We start from the raw sequence: 24600 nt of genomic DNA on the forward strand, positions 1-24600 counted from the left end.
AGCCAGTGCGACCCCAAAAGAACCCACCTTCACTGACTTATTTTTCTTCTCCCCTCCTTTACACTCCCACATCCCTCTTGCCCTCCCTCCCTGTCTCTCCCTCTCTCTGTCTAAGTCCAAGGAGGCAGAGTTGGATGTGAGAGGCAGCAAGTGTGACACAGTCCCACCAGAGCCCAGCAGAGACCCGGAGCCGCCTAGGCCACCTCCAGCTCAGGTTAACGGACCCACCGACACAGCTGGCGTTTGCTTGAGCATCCCTGCTAGTAGTCACAGCAGCAGCAGCAGCAGCAGCAACAGAAGTGGTCTGGGCGGCATTAGCATTGTTAGCAGCAGCGCTGAGGGAGCAGGCGAAAGCTCCATGCAGTTCAGCACCAGACCGCCTAGTGCTGAGCAGCCGGGCTTCATGGGGACATGGCAGCAGCAGAGCACTGACAGCAACCTCCTATACAGAATGTCCCAGCAGGTATGTCAGCTCAGCCTCACCTCCTCATCTTCTCCAACTCTTATCTCTCATCTCCTTCTCTCTCTGTCCATATTCTCATTCTGTGGGGCGAAACTATATTTCTCTTCCTCTCTTTCAAAATGTGTTGACATGTTTGCTTTGTTAATGTTTACGACCTCACAGTCCAAGAAAAGAGTTTGAGTGTTGAGTGTGTATCAGTCAGTGTGTATATTTAGAGGGTTGATGGATGATTGTTAGGTTTTGTGTTGTGATATTTCACATCAGAGTCCTTGTCTGCAAAAGCATTTTAACAACTTATCTTAACTGTAGGAGTACATCAGATTAAATTTGTGCGTGTCTTTATGTTCTGCTACACACACTGTGCTTGAAAAAAAAATCCTGTTCATGCACCCACTTTCTGTATCCTCCTTTTAATTTGATCAATTCAATATGTAAGTCCTCTGCAGCCTGTGTAACTGTCCTCTCCAAACTCGTGATGTTTTGTGTATTTGTAAAACATAAATTCAAGTTAATATTTTTGCAATGTCAGATAATGAATTTATCTGACCATTTGATGTCTTACATCTTGTCCGGACTCGTTACATAAATGCTTAGGTCTCCGTAATTGGTCTGTGAGCGGTGTGGAGTTTAAAAGCAAGCAATAGCCGTGTTTTGGTAACCTCAGTGCCGATAAAGACTCGGGCAGGGGCACCCCTCAGGGACCGGCTAATTAACTTCATGTGGCCGAGGCAGGAAGTCCCTTGCGCGGTTACAGAGCAGCAGAGGAGCCGTGAACGAACCGAGTCTCGCCTGGAAAAGTAATGATGGATAACGGATAGCCTGCACAAGCTGAGGAAAGTCCACATTTCCTCCCGACATTTCTCGCCTGTTACCGCGGGTGTTTAAACTTGACCGGCATCTTTTTAAGCTTTTCTTTTCTTTCTTTCCAAGTAGTCCTCAAACTAGAACAATGTAGTTCTTTTTTTTAAAAAAGGGATTAACGTGTTTTCGTTGGATTAATATTTGGCACAGAGAGGGAGGAGGAATGAGAGTCCCGTCTTGTGCAAGTGTGCGCGTGTACGTGAGTTTGTGTGCGTCCGTTCGCGCGCACGTGTGTGAGGGGGAGACAGTAAAGATAGAGGATGGTTGTTAGGTTGCAGTTAATCATAGCGGGACCTGCAGGCTCTCCGTACCATGCACATGCTGTTACGCACTCTTGCGCAACAGCCTCGCCGCGGCTCTGTGTTGGAAATGAGGAGCAATCTATCCTGTCACCTTGTCGGTACTAACAGCCTGTATTCATTTATTTTAATCTTTAAATTATTTTTATTTTCTATTTTACTCCAGAGATAGCCTTTTCACCTCTACAAAACTGAGTTAAAGCAAAAACATATCTCTGTGTAACTTCTAATAAAAAGTCAATCTTTTGCTTTTCACCAAGCCTGATCTAACAAAAAAATAAATAAATCAAGATGAAAAGTCAAGATGAAATCTATAGTTAGACTAGTTCCTTTTGCACCTCACGCTGTCTATGCAGCACCCTACTGTAAACCCCTACAATTGATCCTAAAGAGACGATCATACCAGCCACTAATACACGAATTACAAGAGATTGGTTGATTCTCGAGGCCAGCGAGGCTCTTTTCTCCTCCTCTGCCGACAGGAGCAGGTGGATGGGCCCCTGCGCTCCCATTCTGCTGGGACCCCACGCTTGCATCCCCAATCCTTTTTACAAATGCGCTCCGTTGTTTCAATATAATCAGCTATGGGACTCGCTGTTATTTATCCTTCCTCGCACCACTTAGAAGACATCTTCCCATGTTTAGTAGGCATGACATAAATTCTCCGAAGGAAGCCTGTTCCTTGACAGACTCGCCTTATTGGAATCTAACCGATAATGACTTTGTGTTTGCTGAGCCTGGTGCACTCTTGGGTGTTGGAGAGAAATGTGTTGTGGGCTTGTGCATAAAAAAAAAATAATAATAAAAAAAATCGTCCTCCGTAAAGATCACCTGGACGACACGAGAGACGCGGTATTCTATCGTTGTTAGGCCAAATTATGTCTGATCGATACACAGGCAAAAGAAGTCAGCGCAGTGCGTTCAGGAGAGACGCGGCTGCGGGGAGGTGCAGGGCATCAGCCAGCCGAAACATTTGGGTCAGTTTTCAAACGCCTCTTTAATCACACACGAGGCAATGTTTTACAAATCGAATACCACTTTGACGTGAAAGCAGTTGAGACAGAAAGTTGAAATTATAGCCAATAAAAAGGCTGAGATGGGGTTTGTAGCAGGTGTCTGATCATATCGGAGGACGTTCATCAGTAGTCCATGGAAGTTCAAAACAAAGGTTTTGATGATCAAATCACAAGGTGTCAAATGCCTTTTTTATGACTATTTTTTGTTGTTGTCTCTGTGTTTTATAGCACGATAATCCAAGCATTAAAAGCCTCGAACAGCGCAAAGGAAATAAGCCACACAAAACAGGTGCCAATTTGAAAACGACTGTCACCGTTGAATTTGTTCATTCTGTCTGGCCAGCCGCTGCAAGCATTTTCTGTATATTCTATATTTCGACTGTAATCAAAAAGATAAATCAATTCAGTTTAATTTCAACAAGATTTTAAAATAAAACATTTTCCGGCAAAAAATATTGGTTAGAGGGGACAGTGATGCAAAATGTGCAAGCAGATGAAAAATAAAGGTGGATCAAAATATTTCAGGTAATATTTCTTTTCATCAATTTTGATTGATTGAATTGCATGTGCACTTTTTTCTTTTTCTTTTCTGTATTGCGCGTACACTGAGGTATTTTTTGGAGGTGAATAATGAGCACCTTTCATTTAAGCCGGAGCAGGTTTTTGTTGTTGTTGTTGTTGTTGTAATCTTTGAAGAAACTAAGTTGCCTTTTTAAAAGAAATGGCATAAACAGCAAGCAGTTTAAATGAAATCAATTAAATGGATTCGATAAATACCAATTATCTGAGTTTCCTAATGTTCAGAAAACACTGCGCATTTTACACGACACTGCAAGAGGTAACTTTCATTATTGCTTTTTATGGAGGAAAAAAATGCAAACATTATTCAGGAGTTTAATTATTTCCCAGGCATTACGGAGAGATGATATTTGGAGCCTTAATTGACCTGCTGCTCTACATGCGTGGCTCTGAATATCGACCCTTGCAAGTTAAAAACTCCGGAGTTAAGTGATACCACGGGCCTAATTGGCTCATCAGGGATATTTCCTCTACAACACAGCAGCCGGAGGCCGCGTTTTTTAGATTTTAAAAAAAAAAAATTCTTCTCCGCTTTACGTTGGAGGAACGTGGGAACTACTTTAAGGATTCGAGGGGCTCGTAAAATGTGCCTTTGCCTCCACCTGAGGATCTGGCGATGCCACCCAGGCTCACTACAGATCTCGGAGCACAAAAAAAAAAAGGGGTGGGGATAAAACCAAACAGAAAACAGTGAATGTCTTCAGTCTAAAACTATCTCTAAAACAGCCTCTTCCTTTTCTTTTTGCAAGGGTGCTGTAACGCGGCTTCCTTTGAAGTGCGACAGGTCGACTATGGGCCGAGACCTGGAAGAGGTACAGTGGCATTACAGCTTGCCTGACTTCTGTCTGCTCTCAGTGCTGCCTGCTCCTTCTCACACGGAGACTCTTTGATTCACATGTGAACACAGCAGGGCTTAACAAAACAGGAATAAGAAGTAGAAAAGTAGACATTCGGATGAGGAATACAGTACAACAGCAAGGACAACCAAAACAATAGTGATAACACCAATGATAATTATATCTGTCTTACTGCATTGCAGTCTTCACGTTTTGATTTGCTCCCTGTTACTATTTTTTTTTTCTTCAGAAAATTGAAGATCTCCCTGGAATGTAAACCTGTCAGAAATTTTATTTGCTGTTTATTATGCGTTTGCAATTTTAGAAAAATTAAATACATTAAAAGTCAGCGAAAGTGTATAATCGCATTAATAATCAAGACCTATTCGTAATAAATATCAGTTTCTCTTTCAAGTAAAACCACGCAGGGCCATTTCATATTGCCTGTTTTGAAGCGAAATTGGTTATAAAGCGAAGTGGAAGTGAATTATAAATCCTTCAGCTCTTTAGATTTTACTGTGTGATTTTTTTTCACTTTCAATTTTTTGCTTTAAACGTTAAAAAGCTTGACCTGAATCCTTCTCTCTTTCTTTTTTTTCTCTCTCCTGCTTTATAATCATGAGTCCAACTTGAATTTCTTTTACTTGTATCAATATCACGGTCATGTTGACTTAATCCTTGTACATCATCAGTGTACTGTGCAGCCTACTCAATCCTGTCTGTTAATGTCAAGCCACTGAAATTGAATGGTGTTGGCTCTTAGAGCATGAGGACAGACATATTTGTGGAACAGCCCTGCTTTGTTTTGTCTGAGTGAAGAAATAGGGTAGATATTATCCTCTTCAGCGCAGATCACAGAACAAGCTAATCTGCCCATTAACACGCTGATAGACTTGGAGCAGTGTGTGCGCGTCTGCCTGATGAGTGTGTGAAGCTTGTTCTACACGGTGGGGCACCAGCGTGTTGCATGTTGCATATGTGGTGCATATGCATTGCTTTTTACTGTAGAGTGGGACTGGGAGGCAGTGATTTGATGCATATGTGTAGAATTATCCACAGTCATTGAATGTGTGTGTGTACGTGTGTGGTTACATTCAACTGTTATTATTTCCATGTCTGTCTTTGATGGGTCGTTGCACACGGAGCATATGGATGTCTATACGTGCATGTATCCGGTATCAAGTGTGAGTGTGTTCTGATGCTGAAGTTTGTGTGTGTGTGTGTGTGTGTGTTAAGGCATTCGTGTCTGTGCTTTTGCCATTTATTTTTCTGAGTGGGTGGCTAAACAGTCATATGCCAGTTGTGTGAGTGTATATGCGTGAGAGAAAGAGCATGAGTGAGTGTGTGTCCCTCATTTTGTGTGTGTGTGTGTGTGTGTTCCTGTGTGTTGGCTCTGGCTCCATGTGTGTGCGGGTGCGAGGTGAAGTGTCTCTTGGCTGGCCCTGGATGGAGAGCTGGAGGAGAGCAGAGGTGAAAGAGGAGATTTGCAGAAAAGGCACGCACCACTTCCCCCATTACTACTTTTCCTTTTTCTTCCTCTTCTTCTTCTCTCTCTCTCGCTTTTTAGTCTTATTCCTTCACCCTCACCATCTCTGTTCTGTCTTAACTTCACTACCGTCTTACTTTAAAACACTGCGTTGCCACCTCCAGTTGCTAAGTGAGATTTTTCTCTGCAGCTTCTGTCTTTACAGAAAAGGCTCCTGACATATAATCTGTGTAAAAGGAATTCTTTCTGTACCACTGCTTGATATAACACACAAGGACAAGTGTCAGAAGGAGCACAATGTTTCTTCAATAAAGGGAAGTGACTGGGTGTGTCTGTGTATCAGTGTTTGGTCTGGCACCTGATTGGAAAAGGTTTAAACCTCTACCGGGTCAGATTCCACTGACAGTGCAAATCCCTAACTGTGAAGTTGTGGTTAGAAAACCCCGATGATATAAGCAGAGAGGCCACTGTGGTGCTCAGTCAGTGGGCATCTCTCTCAGTCTTTGTGTGTATGATGCTATGCATGTTTCCTGAAGGCAGCATTACTTCTGCAGGAGAGAAATATGAGCGTTAAGACTGGGTGGAAAGGGGGCCACAGCTGCTTGTATGTTTACTGTATGTGTGCTCTATTAAGAACCCATCTAGCTTGACGAAGTGGGAGGATGCACAAGGTCCCATTCATCCTGTGGTCCCTACTGTATTTACACAAGCACCAACCAGGGAGATATGACGTCTGCTACATTTTTGCTTTAAACTAAGTTCAGTTTTAGTTTTACTGTGTTTTTTTCTAAACTTTTTTTTTTTTCAGTAATTGCATCATCTGGCATGTGCTGTAATCTTATTATAATGTAAACTTACATTGATATGATTTCTTTGGAGTGTTAATTATTTTTTGTTTCCCCTACTGTAAATCCTAAAATAATAAAATGGATCACATCAGAATGATCCCTGCTTTATCTCACCATTTTTCTTTTACTCAAACAGCTTTGAAATGATTATGACTCTTCTTGCTTATCTTTACAGTATATGTCTGATCCTGCCAAAAAAGAAAAAAAAATGTTTAAAGATCATGTGAGTTTTGGATCATGCAGCAACCTCTGTAGCTGTGCAATAATGCCCTGCAGGATGGGTAAGCACTGACCCTGACTCTGTGTGTGAGACTCGGGGCAAACAGCGATCAATAAGCATCATGTGAGCATCACTCACGGGCTCCATGTCAGCTGTTTCCTGTTTGTCCTGAGGAGACGGCCGTCTCACCGCTATGGTGAATGCCTGAATAATGTGGAGGGATGTAGAGATACAATCATGGATTGCAAAAAGGGGTCTCTTTTTCATATGGCAGGGTGCTGCGATTTTGTCTGTGTGCGTCTGTGTCGAGGCACGGCAGAAATGCAGAGCCATCTGTGGGGAAATGAACTGGAGCCGAGTCTTTCTCAGGGACTTCCTATACTCCTGTGTGGGCATGTGAATGTAAAAGGAAAGAAGTGCAATCTTTATTTATTCCAAGAAGGTTTTGACAAAATTTTTTGATAAAATAATGGTAATATTGCTGGAAAATAGCGTTGTGGAATCTGAAGAAGATTGATGAGGTATTTTGCGACAGAGAGATTTATGTAGGTTTGATTCTTTTTGAATCAGTGTGGTAATTGAATGTTTGAGATTAAATTGCATTAGATTGCAATTAGATTGTTACTGGTAGTATAAATAGAAGAAAAACAAAAACAGTTGCAGTTTTACAGATTAAACTGATATATTTCAATTGGATCCTGAACTTATTCATTTCTGTGTTCTCTCCCTCTTAGTTTTTCATTCAAACATATTTTCTGCTGTGCAGCAGAACACCGCTCCTTTTACTCTTTTCACCCTCTTTCTCCTTCTTTCAATCTCTACATTTCTTTCAAAAGACTCTGTTAGTTATTTGTCTTTTGGGCAGTTTCCTGCAGTGGGGAGAAGTCGCCGGTGTGAGGAGGAAGTGTGTGTTTGAAGGGCCAGCCGCTCAGGATGTCACCACCCCACCACTGGCTAATGAGGGGGACATGAGCACAGGGCCAGGCCAGCAACGCATACGCATTCACTCACAAACAGACACACACACACACACGTACACACACACACTGTGGCACAGTGGGAATGCAGCAGCTGTCACCCAGGTCGAAAAAATTGTTGAGGTGTGGTTGTGGTTGTGTTGGTTTCGATGGCCAGGCCACCAGCAGCGTGGATAATCACAAATAAGGGACTTATCTGAAGCTAAATAGAGATGAAAAAATATATGTATTTTTGCAGCGTATGGGTTATTTTCAAACTTGAGCATATGGCAGAGGCATTGTGGTGAGGAGCTGTTCTTTCCCATTCTGCAACCAGAGGAAGGTGACATTAGGTGTGACCTGTGCTAAGTGACAGGAACTTGGGCATACTTTCACCATGGCTTCTCCCTTTTCCTGTTATTCCTCAACTCCTGTTATTTTGTTTTCCTTGGAGCCACGCCAGTGCAGAGGGTAAATCGACAGCCTACTATTTTTACATCCGTCTTTAAGGACCCCTGTCTGCTGGCTCTGCCTGCCAATTTGCCCCATCAGCAATGGCAACCAAGAGGAGCTCTCAAGGCACTGAGCCTTTCATTTTTCTGTTGGCTATGTGACTAATGCTGTCACTGTTATGTGAAAAAGCACTCACAGTGAATTGCTATTATTATTGTTAAAACCATCATCATCATCATCAGGCTTATTTATGGTTATGGATAATGATGGTAATTTTGTTCAGGGCTTGCAGTTGACTCTGTCTCTTTCTGCTGGTAATCTAACATGTACTGTTGTGTGAGTGTTTGCGCCGTATGGTTTAGATGTGATGGCAAATTACCAAAGTTGTTGTCCAAAGAAAATGGTTTTCCAACAGGTAACACACATTTCATGTCCACAGTTAACATGCGAGGTTGCGAGAACTTGTATGGACTCTGGCAAGATTGAATATGTTTCATCTCTAAATGTATACATGGGGTTCTTGTATGCTTGTGTATGTGTTAAGGAAAAGAGGGGGAGGCTCTCACACCACTATTTTCTTTTTCATTTCTTTTTCGCTCCCATGTTTTATTCGCCGTCTATCTCTCTGCTCTGCTCTGTTCTGTCTCCAGCTTGCCATGGGGATTTGATTGCTAGAGGCCCAGGGAGGATTTTAGGGAGGTTCTGGAGAAGGCTGGGTAGTGGTACAGGCTGTGGTAGGCTTTTAGCCAATGTACACACATGCACATTTACACACACATGCATGCACTCAAACATATTGAGTCTTTCAGGTACAGATATACTTCCTTATTTTCTTCAGATTATATAAACTGCTCCTCGACAATTCTTCAATTTTAACCCTCTAAAGTTAAGCCTTCACCTATTAGCTACTTTTTCTTGTGAGCTAAGTGTTAAAGCAACATGTGTAAGCATTTGTTTGCGCTCTCTGCTGACTTTGTAAAGATGTTTGCGCTGTTGGATTAATAACATTTAATGGCCACTGTTAAATGCAGCTGCCTTGGCATCCCACAGCTTGTGTTTTTCTGGCAAGCAGAGACTCTGGGTAGCTTTTGTTTTTGTGAGTTTGTGTTGTGTGCATGCTTGTAGTGCAGTGAAATACCACTGTGTGTGTGTGTGGGCTCGATGGGAAAAGCATTATGTATCGTCACAGAGCGTGGCTTTTCATTTACATGTGATCCCCACAGTTTGCTGAATTTAAGCATGTGAGCTGCTCGCGTATTAAACAGCACCACACGTCACTTTTGAACAATCTATAAAGTAATTTAAGTCACAAATGATCTAATTAGTCTGCTGTGACAGGCATCAATTTGTGTGACCCTGTATCCACAGCAAACAGCAGGGGCTGTGAGGCCACCATGCATGGCCTGTGGTATCACGTCTTGTTGACCTCCTGTGACAATAATGGTGTATATGAAGTGACAGCTTCAGTCTTAAACAAGAGGACAAAGTGAGAATTCTTGTAAGAGATAAGCATATTTTGTGCGAATTAAAAGTAGGTGATGTATTTGCGCTGTTGATTCACATGCTCGCAGCCACACATATACGCTGTCTCTCTCGAAGCTGATGTTTTCTCTGTTAATGGCCTGAGCTGCCTCCTCCTTTGTCGGGAAACACACTTGAAGATAAGTGCGTTGTCTGCTGCATGATGTGTGTGACTCTGACTTGCATTTAATATTTCATAGCATTTAATCCATTTGATATGTTTTCTCCAAACAGATACACACACACACAAAAGAAAGAAAAAAATGTGCAGGTTTGTTTCCTTTATCCAGGCTATTACTTCACAGCTTGTTGATTAGTTTAGACTGGTAAAGGGTGGCAACAAAGGATTTCTCACTAAGATTTAAGGCTGTTTTCCACACTACCATTAAAATAATAAATTCATTAAAATCTTGTTCTTGTTAAAACAAAGTCTCATCAGAACAAAAGTGATCCTTTGTGCCTGATCAGTCAACAAGATGTCACTCTATAATTTCAATAAAACAGATATAATTACCTGTGACATTTGCTAAAAAAGAAATAGAGCACTTAAAGAGCAGTCAAGTTTACAGGATGCAGCCTAAAAAAAAAAAGTCTGCGCATTATGACAAAGAAGAGCAAAAGGAGCCGACAGCTTGTGCATCAGTCAGAAGGTGAGGAAGAGGCTCTCTTTGGAGATCAATTGGTAATAGGCTGAAGTCACAGAGGCGATTAGAGGCGTCGACTTGCCTGTGTTGTAAATGCTGTCAGATCTGTTAAAGGAAGCCTAATACCTCTCAGGTTGAAAGCTGTAATAACATCAACTGTAACTGAATCCGCGGGGAAGTGCAAGTCGGTCTGTGTGCGTGTGAGTGAGTGGAAAAGGAATGGGAGGAAGGTGAAAGTGTTTCATTTTGTGTAGATTACATAGGTGTGAGTGCGTGTGTTTGTGTGTCCGTGCATGATATAAAGCAGCAGCAGCATGCATAAAGGCGAGAGCCGCGGGCTTGCTCCTGGCATTTCTTTTCGGCCACCAGATGCCTGTCACTTCTTTAAGAAAAAAGGAGCAGGGGATGAGAAAGGGAGGACAAAGACGGGGGTGGGGGGGTAGGGAGGGAGGGGAGGAGGAAGGGGGCGCCACCGCTGCTCAAATCATGTCACGTAGCGCTAATTCATCCAGCCTCATTAGAGAGAGGGAAGGGACCAGAGGGCCTCTCTCAGGACAGGGGCCCGGGCTCACACAGACACGCACAACCACACACAGATATATGCATACACTTAGTTTTTCTCTGGCACATACTTACACACAGAAACAATTTCTCTCTTCCTCATACACATACACAGATGACACTGGCACATGGTGCAGCGCGGGGGCAGTTTGGGGAATAGAAAATTGCCTTTGCAGGAAGGCCCCGGCCAATTAAGGACCTGACCGTATTGAATGTCAAGTGTTAATTTAGGCTCCCCCTCCCTCCAGCGTCCCCCACCCTCAACTCTTAGTTTCCCAGCAGAGGCAGTGGTGGGGGGAGAAGGTGGGTGTGTGTGTGTGTGTCCCAGAGATGAGCAAATACATGTCAAGCCAAAGTTGATTGCCCGCTCCGTATTATGTGTCGCAGGCAAGTGGCAAATGTGCTCCCTCCTTTTAGCCTTTCACGTACCCCCTGAGGGACTCTGCGTTGGAAGGAGGAGGAGAGAAGGAGGATTAACTGCACCACAGTGATAAGAATGGAGGGGTTTACACTAGGGAAGAAGGAGGGGGTGAAGGGGACAGGGAGAGAAGTAGAAAGAGGGCTGAGGGTTGGTTTGATCTCATAGGACTGGGTGGTGACTTTGATTGTCTTTTAATTGCCTTCATTTCTCTGAGGTGATGTCTCTCGCAGACATTTTTGGAGTAAATTTAAACAGTGTGTGAGTGTAAAGTTTAGAGTGCAATTTTTTTTTTTTTGGAGTTTGTGAACGATGTTAAATGATCTCAGCAGGATTTCTGTGCATTACACTCACAGTCTTTAGCATGGCAGACAAGGTTGTGTCTGAGTTGCACTGATGGTAAATGCCCACCTCTTTACCTCCATGATCTAATAGACATCCACTTAGTCTTAATGGGCAGATTCCCTTTCTTCTCTCATGATGACTGTTGCACTCTTTAAAGGTAGAATTGCCAGCTTGTCTTTCCAATCAAACCCTCCTTTGCTTTCTTTAGTCCATGTATCTTGTGTCCAAAGCCTCTCTTAGAGGTTAGAAGGGAATATTTCTAGGAAAATTAATCTTAACACTCTCCTCTGACACACAACCCTTTGGCCTCCCCCTGCTAGTGGAAAGATCTTTGTTATACATTCATGTCAATGCATTTACATGAACACGTGTGCTGGAAACTGTGTGTGTTTGCTAATAGTAGTGATGTTGTGAAATTGAATAGAATGGGTGAGTATTGATTATTTACCCCTGTGTGTTATTAGTGCCTACTGCTCATGACAAAAAGACTGTTAGCCACCTACCCAAACACAAACTGACAGACACATGCAGGCATATGTTTATGCTCACTGCTGCATTTACTTCGGCACTACAGTATGTTGTTTGCATGTTTTGGCAAGTATTATTCATTTGGGTCAATAGGGGAAAAAAAAAAACTTTCCTGCAACAAATTTCTTATTAAAATATCAACATTTATGCCCAGAGGCCGTAGTGGAGTCCTGTGAAGTTATAGCTCTTGTATGTGTTATGACAAACTCTATTATGTGTCAATGACTGTATGCACCAAGAGCCAGTTTTTGTCTGAACAGATATGACTACAATCTATTTTGTCAGCCCTCTTTAAGTGATAGCACACTTTGAGTTCACAAAAGTCAGGGTGAAGTATAATTCAGCCTTTGAACACTAATAACCAACCAGCCAACATACAAGCTTCCAGGGCCAGGGGAAAAAGGTTTTACAGCCAAGTAAATGCTCCGCCTTTGGGTAAACATAGATGTGGACAGGGCCTACGGAGCCCTGTTGACCAGACACTGTTTAGAGGTCTGCCTAGCCATAATTGATAACCCAGAACTGGGTAACTGAGGGTAAAAAGAAAGGGATGTGGAAGGATGCAATAGATAAGGCTAAAGGGGAAAAAAAGGATGGAAAGAAGGAGGAGGAATTGTGGAAACGGTGGCTTAATTTCTCCAGAGTGGCCATTTTTCCCCTCTGGATGATAGATATCGTAGGCCTAGCGTGTGACACAGATGGATAATGCAGGCGTCTGGGGTGATAGAGTTATAAATTAACACATTACTGGACCTTAATGTGGACTACTGTGGACGACCTCACACCAACATCATCAACCCTCCAGGCGCACACACTTATATATGAACACACAAACACGCCCACAGTCTCACTCATGCGTCTCGCTGAGCTCAGGATGCGGATTGTACTCCTCAAGTGGCATTGATTTGCTAAAGTGCTGAATTAGCAGGAAGAGTCCAGCTGCTGGTCTTGGTCTACTTTCTTTCCTTTTCTTCTGTATTTTACAGTTTAGTCTTCTCAACTTTTCCTCCTCCCAATCCTTTTTGTTTCATTCTTTTTGCTCATAGACACATTCTCCCTCTCTTTCCGTTTTGTTTTTATGTGTCTCCTTTTACTACTATGAAGAAGTGCAAGAGGTCCTCAAACATCCCCTTCAACTGACGGCCATCCTGCTCAGTCAGGAGTTCTCCAAATTTGCTCCCCTTGGTTGTCCTGGCAAAAGTATGTTTCTACTTTTCCAATTTTCTCTGTCCAGCTGGAAGGTTTCACCTCCAAGAACAGTTGGTTTTTCTCTCCTGCTTCATGTGGCCCACACAATTTTTGCCAGCCAAAACTGTTATGTCCCTGACTTTGAGACTAAAAGGGAAGTGGTATGTGTGTGTGTGGCTAGGGATTGGTATTTAATAGCCTGACATACAGAAGAGCTAATATCCAGAGCAGCAGTAGCCTGCACATTGTAAGGCCACACACAGTGACAAGGTCCTGAACAGCTCGCTGCATTGAAAACTCACACACCTCCTGTGGAGCGAGGCAATGGCTAATACATCTACAAGCTAACCACAGTGAATTCCACTGGTGTAAATGTCATTTAACAACAAATGAGTGTCTCTGGAAACTGAGCAGTGCTGCAGTAAGGGTCACTGGTTGCTCTGTCTGCTGACTGTGTAGCGGTGTGTTTTACTTGGGCGTACAAGTCTGACAGACTGTCTGCTTTCTGATTCCGAGTCAAGGCCTCCAGCCAAGAGGTGAAGATTTGTTAGTGTCTGCTCCATTATCACCATCATCCTTATGGTTTGTTATATGTGTGTGAGTGCATGGGAGAGAGTGGGGAGTAAAGAGACTGTCCCTTCTTTCTTCCTCTCTGTGACTCAGCCCAAACAGTTAACATCTGGTGACCATTGAGTGACCCTCTTCTTGCTTTGTACGTTCTGTCTCTCTCTTACACACACACGCACATAGATATAAACGCACACTGAGAGCCAGACTACATCCAAGTGATGAGTGAGTGACCAGCCATCTCCCCCTCCTCCCCTGCTGAGTGTCCGTCTCTGCCAGACCTCCCGGGTCCGTCCCCTTGCAGCACACGATTGGCCGTTGAAAGGTTGATGGGTGACCGATGTGTCCACAGTTTCAATAAAATGCTCAATGGCGTGCCAATCCTTGTCCTGACAGGGCGAACAGATGAGGACACAGGACCTATACACACATACAATACATATATGCGTGTGTGCATGTACACACAAACACACTCACCCCCACACTCATAGTGGCCCAAAATAAGCACATACCACATTGCTAATTTAAACCACACTGCTGTTTTCAACTATTTGCTTTTCTTACATTTTACTTGATTTTTTTAGCCCCCCCTTGTGCTAGTCACTGTGACATATTTATCTATGTTATTTTATTGTCATTGTAATCCAATGGTTTGGTTCTAAAATGACGACATGAGATGGTGAAGATTTTTCTTTTCTTTTTTTACACAACATACTTTTTACTGTTTCTTCTGTTTGCTTTACCTTTCATTTGCTGTTTAGGTTTAGGCACCAACAATACTTGATTGGGATTACAGGATAAGATATTGGTCAAGGTTAGACCTCGCTCTATGTGAACATTTACAACATGTTACACGACTCCATTTCTTTATATGTCTGTGTGTTGTATCCACCTGAAATTGTGAAATTGCTTTTCCACAAGACTGTCACAGATCTCCCATTTTTGGAATGTTCCTGAAGGTAATAGTAGCAGCTTGCACAAGGAACCAAATGGTGTTGTGTTTTTATGTGGATATACAAGTGATAAGATTAGATTAACAGAAAACCAACCTGCAGCTACCATGGGAATTAATTTATTTGGGTTATTTCTTTTTTTTTTTAATAGCCTATCTGTTTGCGGCTGGAACATTTGCTATTGTTTATGTATTATGACATTAAACTGAATAAGTTTGGGTTTTGGACAGCTGACCTAACAAAAAAGACCAATAAAATACATGATACGACCAGCTCTTTTTACTTTCTTGGAGATGATATAGACCAAACTATTATTTCTTAATTGAGACAGTAAACACCTGATTATATTTCATAAATTACTTAAAAATCCAGGATCATGTATCTAACACACGGTTCTTTAAAGGGCAGCGTTGGAATTTAAAGTATATAAGGCTGATAGGAAAGACCAGCCACTGTTTATGTGTGTAGTGAGGCGCAACAAGAGAAAAAGGAGTGGGTGTGTCTTATCTGCTTTGTGACAGAGGCATGTGAAACAAGGTCAGAGGCAGAGAAGGAGTGACACATGCATCACAGGGCTGTGACATGCCAGGGTCACGACCCTCGTCACCCTCTGCTCCTCCGTGTTTTTGTCCGTGAAAGTGTGTGAAGGAGTGACCGTCAAAGAAAAGGAAACTCTGCTGCTCCCAGCAGATGCAGTCTGGGGGAACAAGGATTGTGTGGAGAGCAGGTCACGGACAGGGCCTTTTGGCAGTATGTTGTTGTGACTTCAGCCCTTCCTTCAGGTTAGATGCAGTGAGGGGATGGAGGGAAAAAACAAGAGTGTGTGGGGAGGGTGACAGCATTAAAGGGGAGAGAAGGAGCGACAGGGAGCAATGAAGTGAAAACACAAGTGGAACATCTCAGTAAGAAAACCGCTTAAAGAGAGGATAGTGAGGAGCCTGGGGACTGAAGGAGAGGGGGAAGAGGAATCGGGAGTGCGTCCCTCGCCTGAGGCTGATGCATTGTGACAGTCACTTAGAAAGATTTCACTTCCCCTAAACTGTGGCTTGCAGGAAGAAACACCACAAGTTGGGACAATTATGGGTTGAAGGAGATATGACAGGACACATACAGAGCCACAGAGGGAGGGAGGCAGGAGGGAAGTAAAGCAAGGAGGGTGCATGTGTGTGTGTGTGCGTGTATCTACACTCAGGAGAATACAATCATGTCATCTGCTTGCAATTGGTGAATATTTGTACAGAGCATATGCTGTGCAAATACACTGTGTGTTCGTGTGTGCTTGCTTGTAGGGGCCAGGGAGGTTGATGGTGCAGGGCATGTCAGGGAGGGCCGGCGTCTCGCTCCTCATGGTACAGTGTGTTACCATGCTGCCTCCCTCATTCCTTTACCTCATGTCTGTAACTTAACCTGGTGACGAAGACCAGAAGGGAGAGAGAAAAAAAAAATTAAAAGAAGGTGGAGTGAAATGCTGCCAAATCATCAGTCCCTCTTTCTTTCTTTTTTTGTTGATGCTTCTTTTTTTTACAATATTTCTATAGTTTTATCTTTTGTGTCATTTTATAAATGTCCCTCATGTTCTTCTTGCTGTAGTACATTGCGATACCGCTGTGTTGCAAGCTTTGCCAAGAATGTCACTGTAATTTTGGTGTGAGTGGATTCCAAGAAATACACTTTTCCTGTTTCATTGAGTCATTTTGCTTTCAGCACCACTATGTCCTTTGTGTGAGTGAAGTACTGGTGAAATTGTTTCTCAGCTTTGCTCTGGTTCGTGCCTCTCTGCATGGCACATAACAGCAAAAAGAGCCTTTATCCAGAAGGATGAACAACACTGGACTGCCTTGTTTTATCATTTGTTTAAGCAAAGACAGATCTCCAAAATGTTTTTCTTGTGGATTTAACTGACCAATATCCAATGCACTAAGCCCAATTGTGATTCATAAAAGCATGTCAAGGTAAAGCCAATTTAAACCAATTAAACATCTATATTTGAGTCTTCTGTCACAGAATTTGAGTATTTAGGCTTTTAGTAATACAGATATGATGTGATTATATTTTCAGAATAGTAACTTTGTTAGCAGGCACAATCCCAGAGCATTTGCAAATACAGATTTATCTATTTTCCCAAATCACATATGCCTCCACCTTTCTTCCGCACTTGCATCTGTGAGCTACGTGTGATAATATTCTGAAGACATGGATGAGGACATTTCAAGAATAAGTGTTCTCTGCAATCCACTGCAGCCAAGGAGACACACTTTTCCACTTTAGGGCTATATAAACTAAGCTTTCCATCCTTGCCATCTTCCCTTCCTGCACTGTTTTCTCCTCATCAGTATGGCAGTTGTGTTTGCTGAGCTGGCATTTGTCGTAGTTTTGTTTGGTTCAGTCATTTGAGATTTGAAATTAGCTCTCTTTTCTCTCCCTCTGTCTTTCTCCTGCGGGTTTTGGTCAAAGTGCAGTGAGACTGGCTATGTGAAAGATGGATGGATGAATGGATGGATGGATGGATGGATGGATGGCGACAGAGGCTGATGGGTATATGCCCCTTGAACACAACAGGGACCTTTTAAAGTGATGATAATTAGCATCCTTTAACATTAAAGAGACCAATGACAATCTAAGAAGACTGGGGGCAAACTGCATCAGATTAACTTCCTTATCACAAAGGAACTTGTTGAAAGACAGAAAACTGAGTTCAAACATACAAAATCTAATCCTTCTTGTTGACAGAAATATGTATACTATTAATAAACAAACTATTAAACTGCTTTTTATTTTATTTTAAAACCTGATTAAAACTTTCTAAAGGAAACAGACTAGTAGGAGATTCTGGATGTTGTGCAAGTACTTCTCCAAGCTTAGCTGAGGCTACATCTTGGTACTCACTATTCTACAGGCATAAAATACTCCCTAATCCTTCATGCATATTACCCATACCTCCTTGCAGCAGTTGTTATCCATGACAGGGGTCACCAAAGGTTGTGGGCTAAGCACTTCATCGACTATAGAGTCAATAAAGGACTCATGTCTGTCCACAGTGACCCTTACAGCGATCTATTTAAGTGAGAAAGCAATATGCATTTGTGTGTTTGTGAGGAGATTACAAGTCAGCGGATTATGATCCATGTAGTGACTCACTGAATCCTCAAAGAAGTGTTTTACAAAAGGTGTATCTTTACTGGAAAAAAGTCTGTGTTTGCTAAGGTAAAACCATGAACCCAGGAGCAAATATTTTTCTGGCCCTAAGTCCATTTTTACCACCAGTAGCAGCAGCTCTCCATACAGTCCACACGGGCTTAAATAATTTATCTCCTCTTGCTCTTCCTCGATCTTGCACTTACTCTCTGTCCCACCCCCCGCCCTCCCCTCCTTTCCCATCCCTCTTAGCACTTGCTTCATTTGTTTGCTTTGAGGAGCTAAATCTTGTTTGCGCGTATTAATAAGTCAAGGAGGATTATGCCCCCACCACAGCCGCCCCTGTAATGTCGTAGTCCTCTCTGCTTACACTGTATTTGCGGCTGGGTGGTTCTGTTTGCAGAATGTCCCCCCCACCCCCACAGACCCTCTGAATCAGAGAGGCCTGGTACGCAAGGCTAATTAGATTAATTCCGATGCCTGTAATGATTGCTCGCCATCTATTTTTAATGACTGGGGCATATCAAAGAATTGTAAAGCATGCTACCAGCAAAGCCTGGTCTCAGTCCCCCAGTGTGTCAGGCACAGTTGGGGGCACCGGCTTAGTGGTTGAGTGTTAGCATATTGTCATTATGTGTGCTTCTCTGTGTGCAGGCATACATTTGTGTCACTGCAGGCTATGAAGAAACATGTGTTCAGCTTGGCCTGTGCCACACTCTTTAAAAACACACACATATATATACACACAAAGCAAACAAAAACTAAATAAATCAACGTATTTATTACGTAAATTATCATTCACTCACTGACATGGCATTTGTACTTCTAGCTGTTGTCAGTGTGATATAATTTTTCAAATGCTTTAGGAACTGCAGCAAAACAGCTGTAGGACAACTTTAGAATATGAACAATGAGCTTTTGCATTAGTTTTTTTTCCATCACTTCCATCTGTAGTCTTTTTCATCTTTCAGAGCATATCCTGTTTTCCCTGTTGCTTCTTTCTTGTAGAATACAAAAGCAGTCAAACCGTACAGTATGCCATGAGGCATTAAATCATGGTTTACACCTTGCCATCCCTGAGAGAGTGTGTTCATCACCTGCCTTTTTGCATTTAAAATGTTGCTCATATTTAATAGATAGATCTAAGTCTCTCCTCTCTTTCTTTACTCCTCTGTCTCTTGGCCCTGTAAATGGGAGTATAAATATTTGAGAAGGAAGTAGTGCAAAAGTGGGGAAAAGGGGACATTTAGCGTAGCCATTTGGAAACACAAATGTGAAATGAGAGACTGTGAAGAGTAAAGGAGAAATGAAATAAAAGGTGCAAGATCATGAGGCAGAAACCAGAAGTCATTCAGAACAAACTCTCCATATACCCTCGTAATTTTCTTCCTCTGTTCCTCTTACAGGCTGAATAAATATGTTCAACTTACTGCTCACTCTCTCTCTCTCTCTCTCTCTCTCTCTCTCTCTCTCTGTCTCTCTCACACACACATATATTTCCATAAAATATTAAAGGAGGTGTTTCCTGTAATTATAGCACTGTTTGCCTCTGCCTCAAAGCCTGATCTGTAATTAAACAGGATTGCACACACATACCAAGGTAAAGCACAAACACACCTCCAAACCCAGATACACACACACTTGCATTATACTATGTGGACTTTTGAGTAGATTGCTGTAATTCATACCTTCCTGTAACATGTGCTCAGTTTTGCACTCACACACTCAATGGACTCATTCATAGACAAGTGGTCGTACACATGAAGACTTGAGCAAACACACACCTTCCTCTTCATCACACACATTTTTATCTCACTCCCACAAGGAAAAGAAAACAGGAATCTGTAAAATGCTATCTTTCCCAGACCCCCTATTGTGATGCTATCTCCATAACCATCCATATATTGATCCACCCCCTCTTGCCTCCTCTTTAATTCTCTCTCCATCTGCCCCCCTCCGTCCCACTCCTAACCCACCTAGTCCTTATCTAATCTGGCTATGCCACTAATGACAGCCATTCCCAACCATGAACAAGTGCCATAATGTGCTTCAGCAAGACGTTATGATGTGAAATGACCCCATTGATTGGCTTGCATCCCCACTGACAAAAAAGAGGTGGCGGCAGTCACTTATTACTGTTAATGAGCTGTGGGATAGGCCCAAAGTGGCATGTTGCACGTGCACATTCACTCAAACGTATGTATGTGCATTCAGATGCACACATGCATGCTTTGCATAATTGCAGAGGCATTACTCCTACCTGTCTTTGTCCCGCCACATTTTCGCTCGTTAACAATGGGAGGTCCCACTGTGTGGGCAAGTGACGAGCTTTTAATGGCTGCCACTTCCCATTGTCATGTCGCGTTTTCAATGACTGTTGCATCTGTTTCTATTTTTGCATCTGTTGTACACACCTGGTGTGTCTGCAATGAAGAAAGCAAAATAAGGCCACTTAGCTTGACAAATGATACAAGCTTTACCTTTTTTAGTAAAGCATGTTGATGCACAGGAGCTAAGATTGGAAGCTGATACAGGCAGTGTAACAGGAGCTGTAGCAGCAGTAAGTGGAATAATGGCCAAAACAAAACTAGGAGGTTTGTTGAGACACCCGTGTGTCAAGACCACAGGCAGAGATCTGACTTGGACGGTGTACTGTGTAGACAGAGGCAGTGTGTGTATGCCAAGCTGCTTTATGAATGGGGAAAATCTTCCTTTTCTTGCTTGTGTTTGCATATGTACACAGCCACTGCATGTTTTTCAAGCTGGCAGCACCTCCCGGGGATAATCCATGGGACGCATCCAATCAGCCACAGTGCATGTGCGACACATGTTTTTTTATTCAATCTTCTTGTCTTTTCATCTTCCACCACCACCAGAACGTTTCCTGCTATTTTCTTCCCAGCTCGGTACAAACGAATAACAGATGTGGCTGGAACATGCACTCCCTACTCCCATTCCAGTCGTCCTGTGCTGTGACTAGTTTGTGACAACCTTTGCACTCTTGCTCTCTCCTCTATCCCACTGTTTTGTTTCCCTGAAGCCTGCCCAGCCCTTATCCGCTATGTAGGGACAAGAAGCTGCACCCATATCCCACCCGATCCTTCTGGATAACTGTATGTCTGATTCTGAGGCGATTTTTCTCATTAAATTTGTCCTGAAGACCAGCATAAGTGTGCTCAAGTACTTGTGTAGACAGTTGTTGCTGCTCCCAGGTCTCTCGTCAAAGTGGTTGGTCAGAGAATTATATATGGGAATGACAAGTCAACATTTCCTCAAATAATTCCATTTAGTCAAGTCACTTTTTCACTTTGAAAGCATACATTTAAAAACGTAATGCCTAGTGTATCAACTTGGAGTCAGCTGTAGATTTATATTTAACGCTGATTACTACTTCAGAAATACACTGAAACCTTTCCAAATGAAGATGTTTTCTATGGAAGTTTTGATCTTACATCCATAACATCTTAAAGAATTTTCCCACAGAAATTCATCAAGATGCTTAGTAATTAAACTCTCAGTATATACATCTGCAAAAAATGCATGCAAGGTTGTGGCTACAACAGAGGATATAGTGGGGTGTCTGGGAAGAGTCAATATTTTCATATGTAAGCCTGTGAAATTAATGACCTAATATCTGCAATGAGAAAGCTCGTTTTAAAGGCATAATCCTCCCCCTGGTTTCTTGGGAAGACAGGAGCAACAGAATCAATGAAGGGTTTAGGCTCTGGGAAATTATAACCACACACACATACATACTGTACACTAACATACACAAACATACATTTCTAGGACAACATAGAAATTGTATTGTATAGCAGATACAATAAAACTATTGTATCTGCAACGCCACTTGGCAAGGATTTATATAGTTTCATTTGATCGCACAAACTGAGAAACTTTAACTGTGAACCTGTAACCAAATTCTGTGTGAAAGCAAAAGTATGCACTGACATTTGGGAGTTCTTAAATTTACCAATCAGTTACTGAATTAAATCCAATGGCCAAATAAGAGGGGGAACTGTCCCTCCACCTTACATAGTGAAAACACATGTTGAAGAAGTGATTTGTTTTTTTTGTGATTCTTAGACTGTGAAGCAGACTTTTTCTTTTTGTGAGAAGGCTCATTTATTTAGAGTTGTGCAAGTTATACGTCTGTAACCTGGACCAAAGTTATTGATTGCAATAACAGGAAAGACAAAGGCTCTTTTGCATTCACCAAAGAGTAGTCATTTCCTGTGCATAGCCATAGACACACACGCGCACTTAGAATTAAAATGTCATTACTTAGCTGAATCAGAGTATTTTAACAAGACAGAAGAGACAGAGAAAAGGAGAAAAAGAGAGACAAAAATGGTACTAAATGCTTTCATTATCCAAATGAATGAAAATCACATCAATGAGTCCAAGACAAAGCCGCACTGTACGTCTCTCTGAAAATCAGTTCACAATTACACGAAGGAGCTAATGAAGACTGGGGCTCCGTGTGGCAAAAGCTCACAGCTGTCAAAAGGCTTTTGATTCCATTTGGAGGAAGGACGTCTGGGGGCATCTTGGTCAGATGCCAGCTGACCTGCTTTTACTGAACTCTGACCTCTGCAGGAACTCGGGAACTGGGCTGATAGCAGATTTGTTGACTTGCCCAATTGTCCACAGAAACCCTGGGATAGATATCTGCAACAATTACAAGCTCTTTGGATGAACTTGTTAAACAGCATTTCAGCCATGCAGTACTCTGACCCTGCACTCATGCATTATGAGTACCAACACTAAAAATCTACACAACATTTTCGTATCTGTAAGAGGGCACAGGGGATGAGGAAAAATAGGAAGAACAGAGTGGGTAGGGGGCATATAGAGGACGATCATCAGACTGCACAGAAGGAGGGAGGAAGAAAAGCTGCTGGGTGTTAGAGGAAGTGAGCAGGAAGCTCAGTGGTCCCAGAGCATCTGGCAACGCGTCGTAGGGAGCCACGGTCCCTGTCATTAATAGTGATGAAATCATTTAAGCCATCAGGACTAAACGAGCCAGTTAAGAGACACTCAACGCTACAATTCTGTCTTGAGACAGAGACTCATTGCCCGTGTGCGCGTCTAGCATTGACACAGAGAGAGAGCAAATAAATGTGTGCAAGCGTTAAAGCTGACAGGGTGTAGAAAGTCTATTAACTAGGCCGACTCGTGTGTTGTTTTTATGCAGCTGTATTTGTGATGAACCCAACAACTGTAGATTGAATCTGATGGGAGGGTCCAGGGCCCCTGTGGGGTAAAGCCTTGTTTTGGATTTTAATTTTACTTCTTTGATTTTAGCAGAAAGGTCTAAACTTTGACAGAAAAAGCATTTTATTTTATTTTCAACTGCTGTTTCAAATTTACTGTCACGCAATGTTTCAGTAGTTGAAAATACAACACAAGCCACAATTTCAATTTCAGGTTGTGGCAGCATCTGGTTACAATGAGTGGGAATAAAGAGATTTCAATACAAATACAATAACTGTAAAACCAAAAAAAAAGATGAAGAAGTAACTTCATGACAAGTAGTTTCTGTAACTAAGCCAGTTTACAAAAATGGAATATTTAACAATAACAAAGACTCAACAATAACTATTGTTTAAATTCAGAGCACACGTTTAAAGCCTTTCAGGCTTTTTGGTGAAAATGTGGATTTTATTTAAAAAGAGACCCAATGTGTTGACAGCAGGTCCACAGGCCTGAAAAGCATTATAAGCTCAGCATTGAATGAGGAGAAAAGTACATTTTCTAGCTTTAGCAGCAGGTCTGCTCAAACAGTCTGAACAACAAACAGGTCAATTATCTATCCAGGCATTACCTGTACTTTGGGTTCTCCTCTCCATGTGCATTATGGCAGTTAATACATTGTATTTTTTAGTCACCACAGTGAAAGGAACATAAAGTTGGTAGAATTAAGCAACAAACTGTTGTTTATTATTGGTGCGCCACAATTTACAAGAGATGTACCGTCATTAGAGCTGCAGCGAGTGGAGAACCAAACCACTGGCTAAATCTGCCATGAAATACTAGACTGCTGCAATAAAACTTGAGCATCTGCACCAAACTGGAAACAGATGAACCTTGTCAAGGATACATTGTGCTCTTTTCCCCTCCTTGTTTCCTACAAGGCTGTGGCTCAGCTCTAGATGAGTGGTGAGAACAGCGTTTTCTTTTTTCTCTATATAATTACATGTATAGATGTGCACACATTTTTGCACAGCATATGACGATCATGAGCGTGTGGTAGTGTACGCACTGGTATATGCTTGCTGGTCTTGGTGTGTATCATGTTATGGGCTACACAAGTTCTGAGGCCACAAAGGAAATCCATTGCCAACAACAGCACAGCTACTGGCAAGGAGCCATACCACCCCAGAGGCTTATGGGATAGGGTTTACAACCAGAGACGGAGTGTAGGAGGGTGAAATCTGTAAGGGTCACTCTGTGTTACACTGTATATAGTGTCCAGTTATTCTTCAGAAAACTGTCAAATGCCTGCCTACAATTTCATGTTTCTAACATTTCTCCATAATCAGTTTTCATCTTGTGTATGTGGAGATAAAAAGCACAGCTCGGCTCCTTGGCAAATCTGGCTATTAATACAAAGTATTATACTGATGTAGAGCAGAGTATCACAGATTTATAGACTACATTAGGAGTCAGATGAGAACATTACGGTGCTTATTGTGAATTAGGGCATGGGCTCTATGCCTT

At 42.3% G+C, this 24600-nt stretch overlaps 1 protein-coding gene across 4 annotated transcripts in view; it reads left to right on the forward strand.

Annotated features, from left to right (window-relative positions):
* The window catches only part of bnc2 (basonuclin zinc finger protein 2), a 155872-nt gene that overhangs the window by 68098 nt on the left and 63174 nt on the right, over positions 1-24600 (forward strand). For 3 of the 4 annotated variants that reach the window (XM_072384964.1, XM_072384962.1, XM_072384965.1), the window contains exons 2-3: positions 116-463; positions 3968-4030. In XM_072384964.1, the coding sequence (XP_072241065.1) occupies positions 116-463; positions 3968-4030 (411 nt within the window). The remainder of the gene's footprint in view (positions 1-115; positions 464-3967; positions 4031-24600) is intronic. The other variant, XM_072384963.1, reaches the window with a different exon arrangement.

The sequence above is a fragment of the Leuresthes tenuis genome, unplaced genomic scaffold (assembly GCF_036924035.1).
Source record: "Leuresthes tenuis unplaced genomic scaffold, fLeuTen1.0.hap1 SCAF_4, whole genome shotgun sequence".
Lineage (NCBI taxonomy): Eukaryota > Metazoa > Chordata > Actinopteri > Atheriniformes > Atherinopsidae > Leuresthes > Leuresthes tenuis.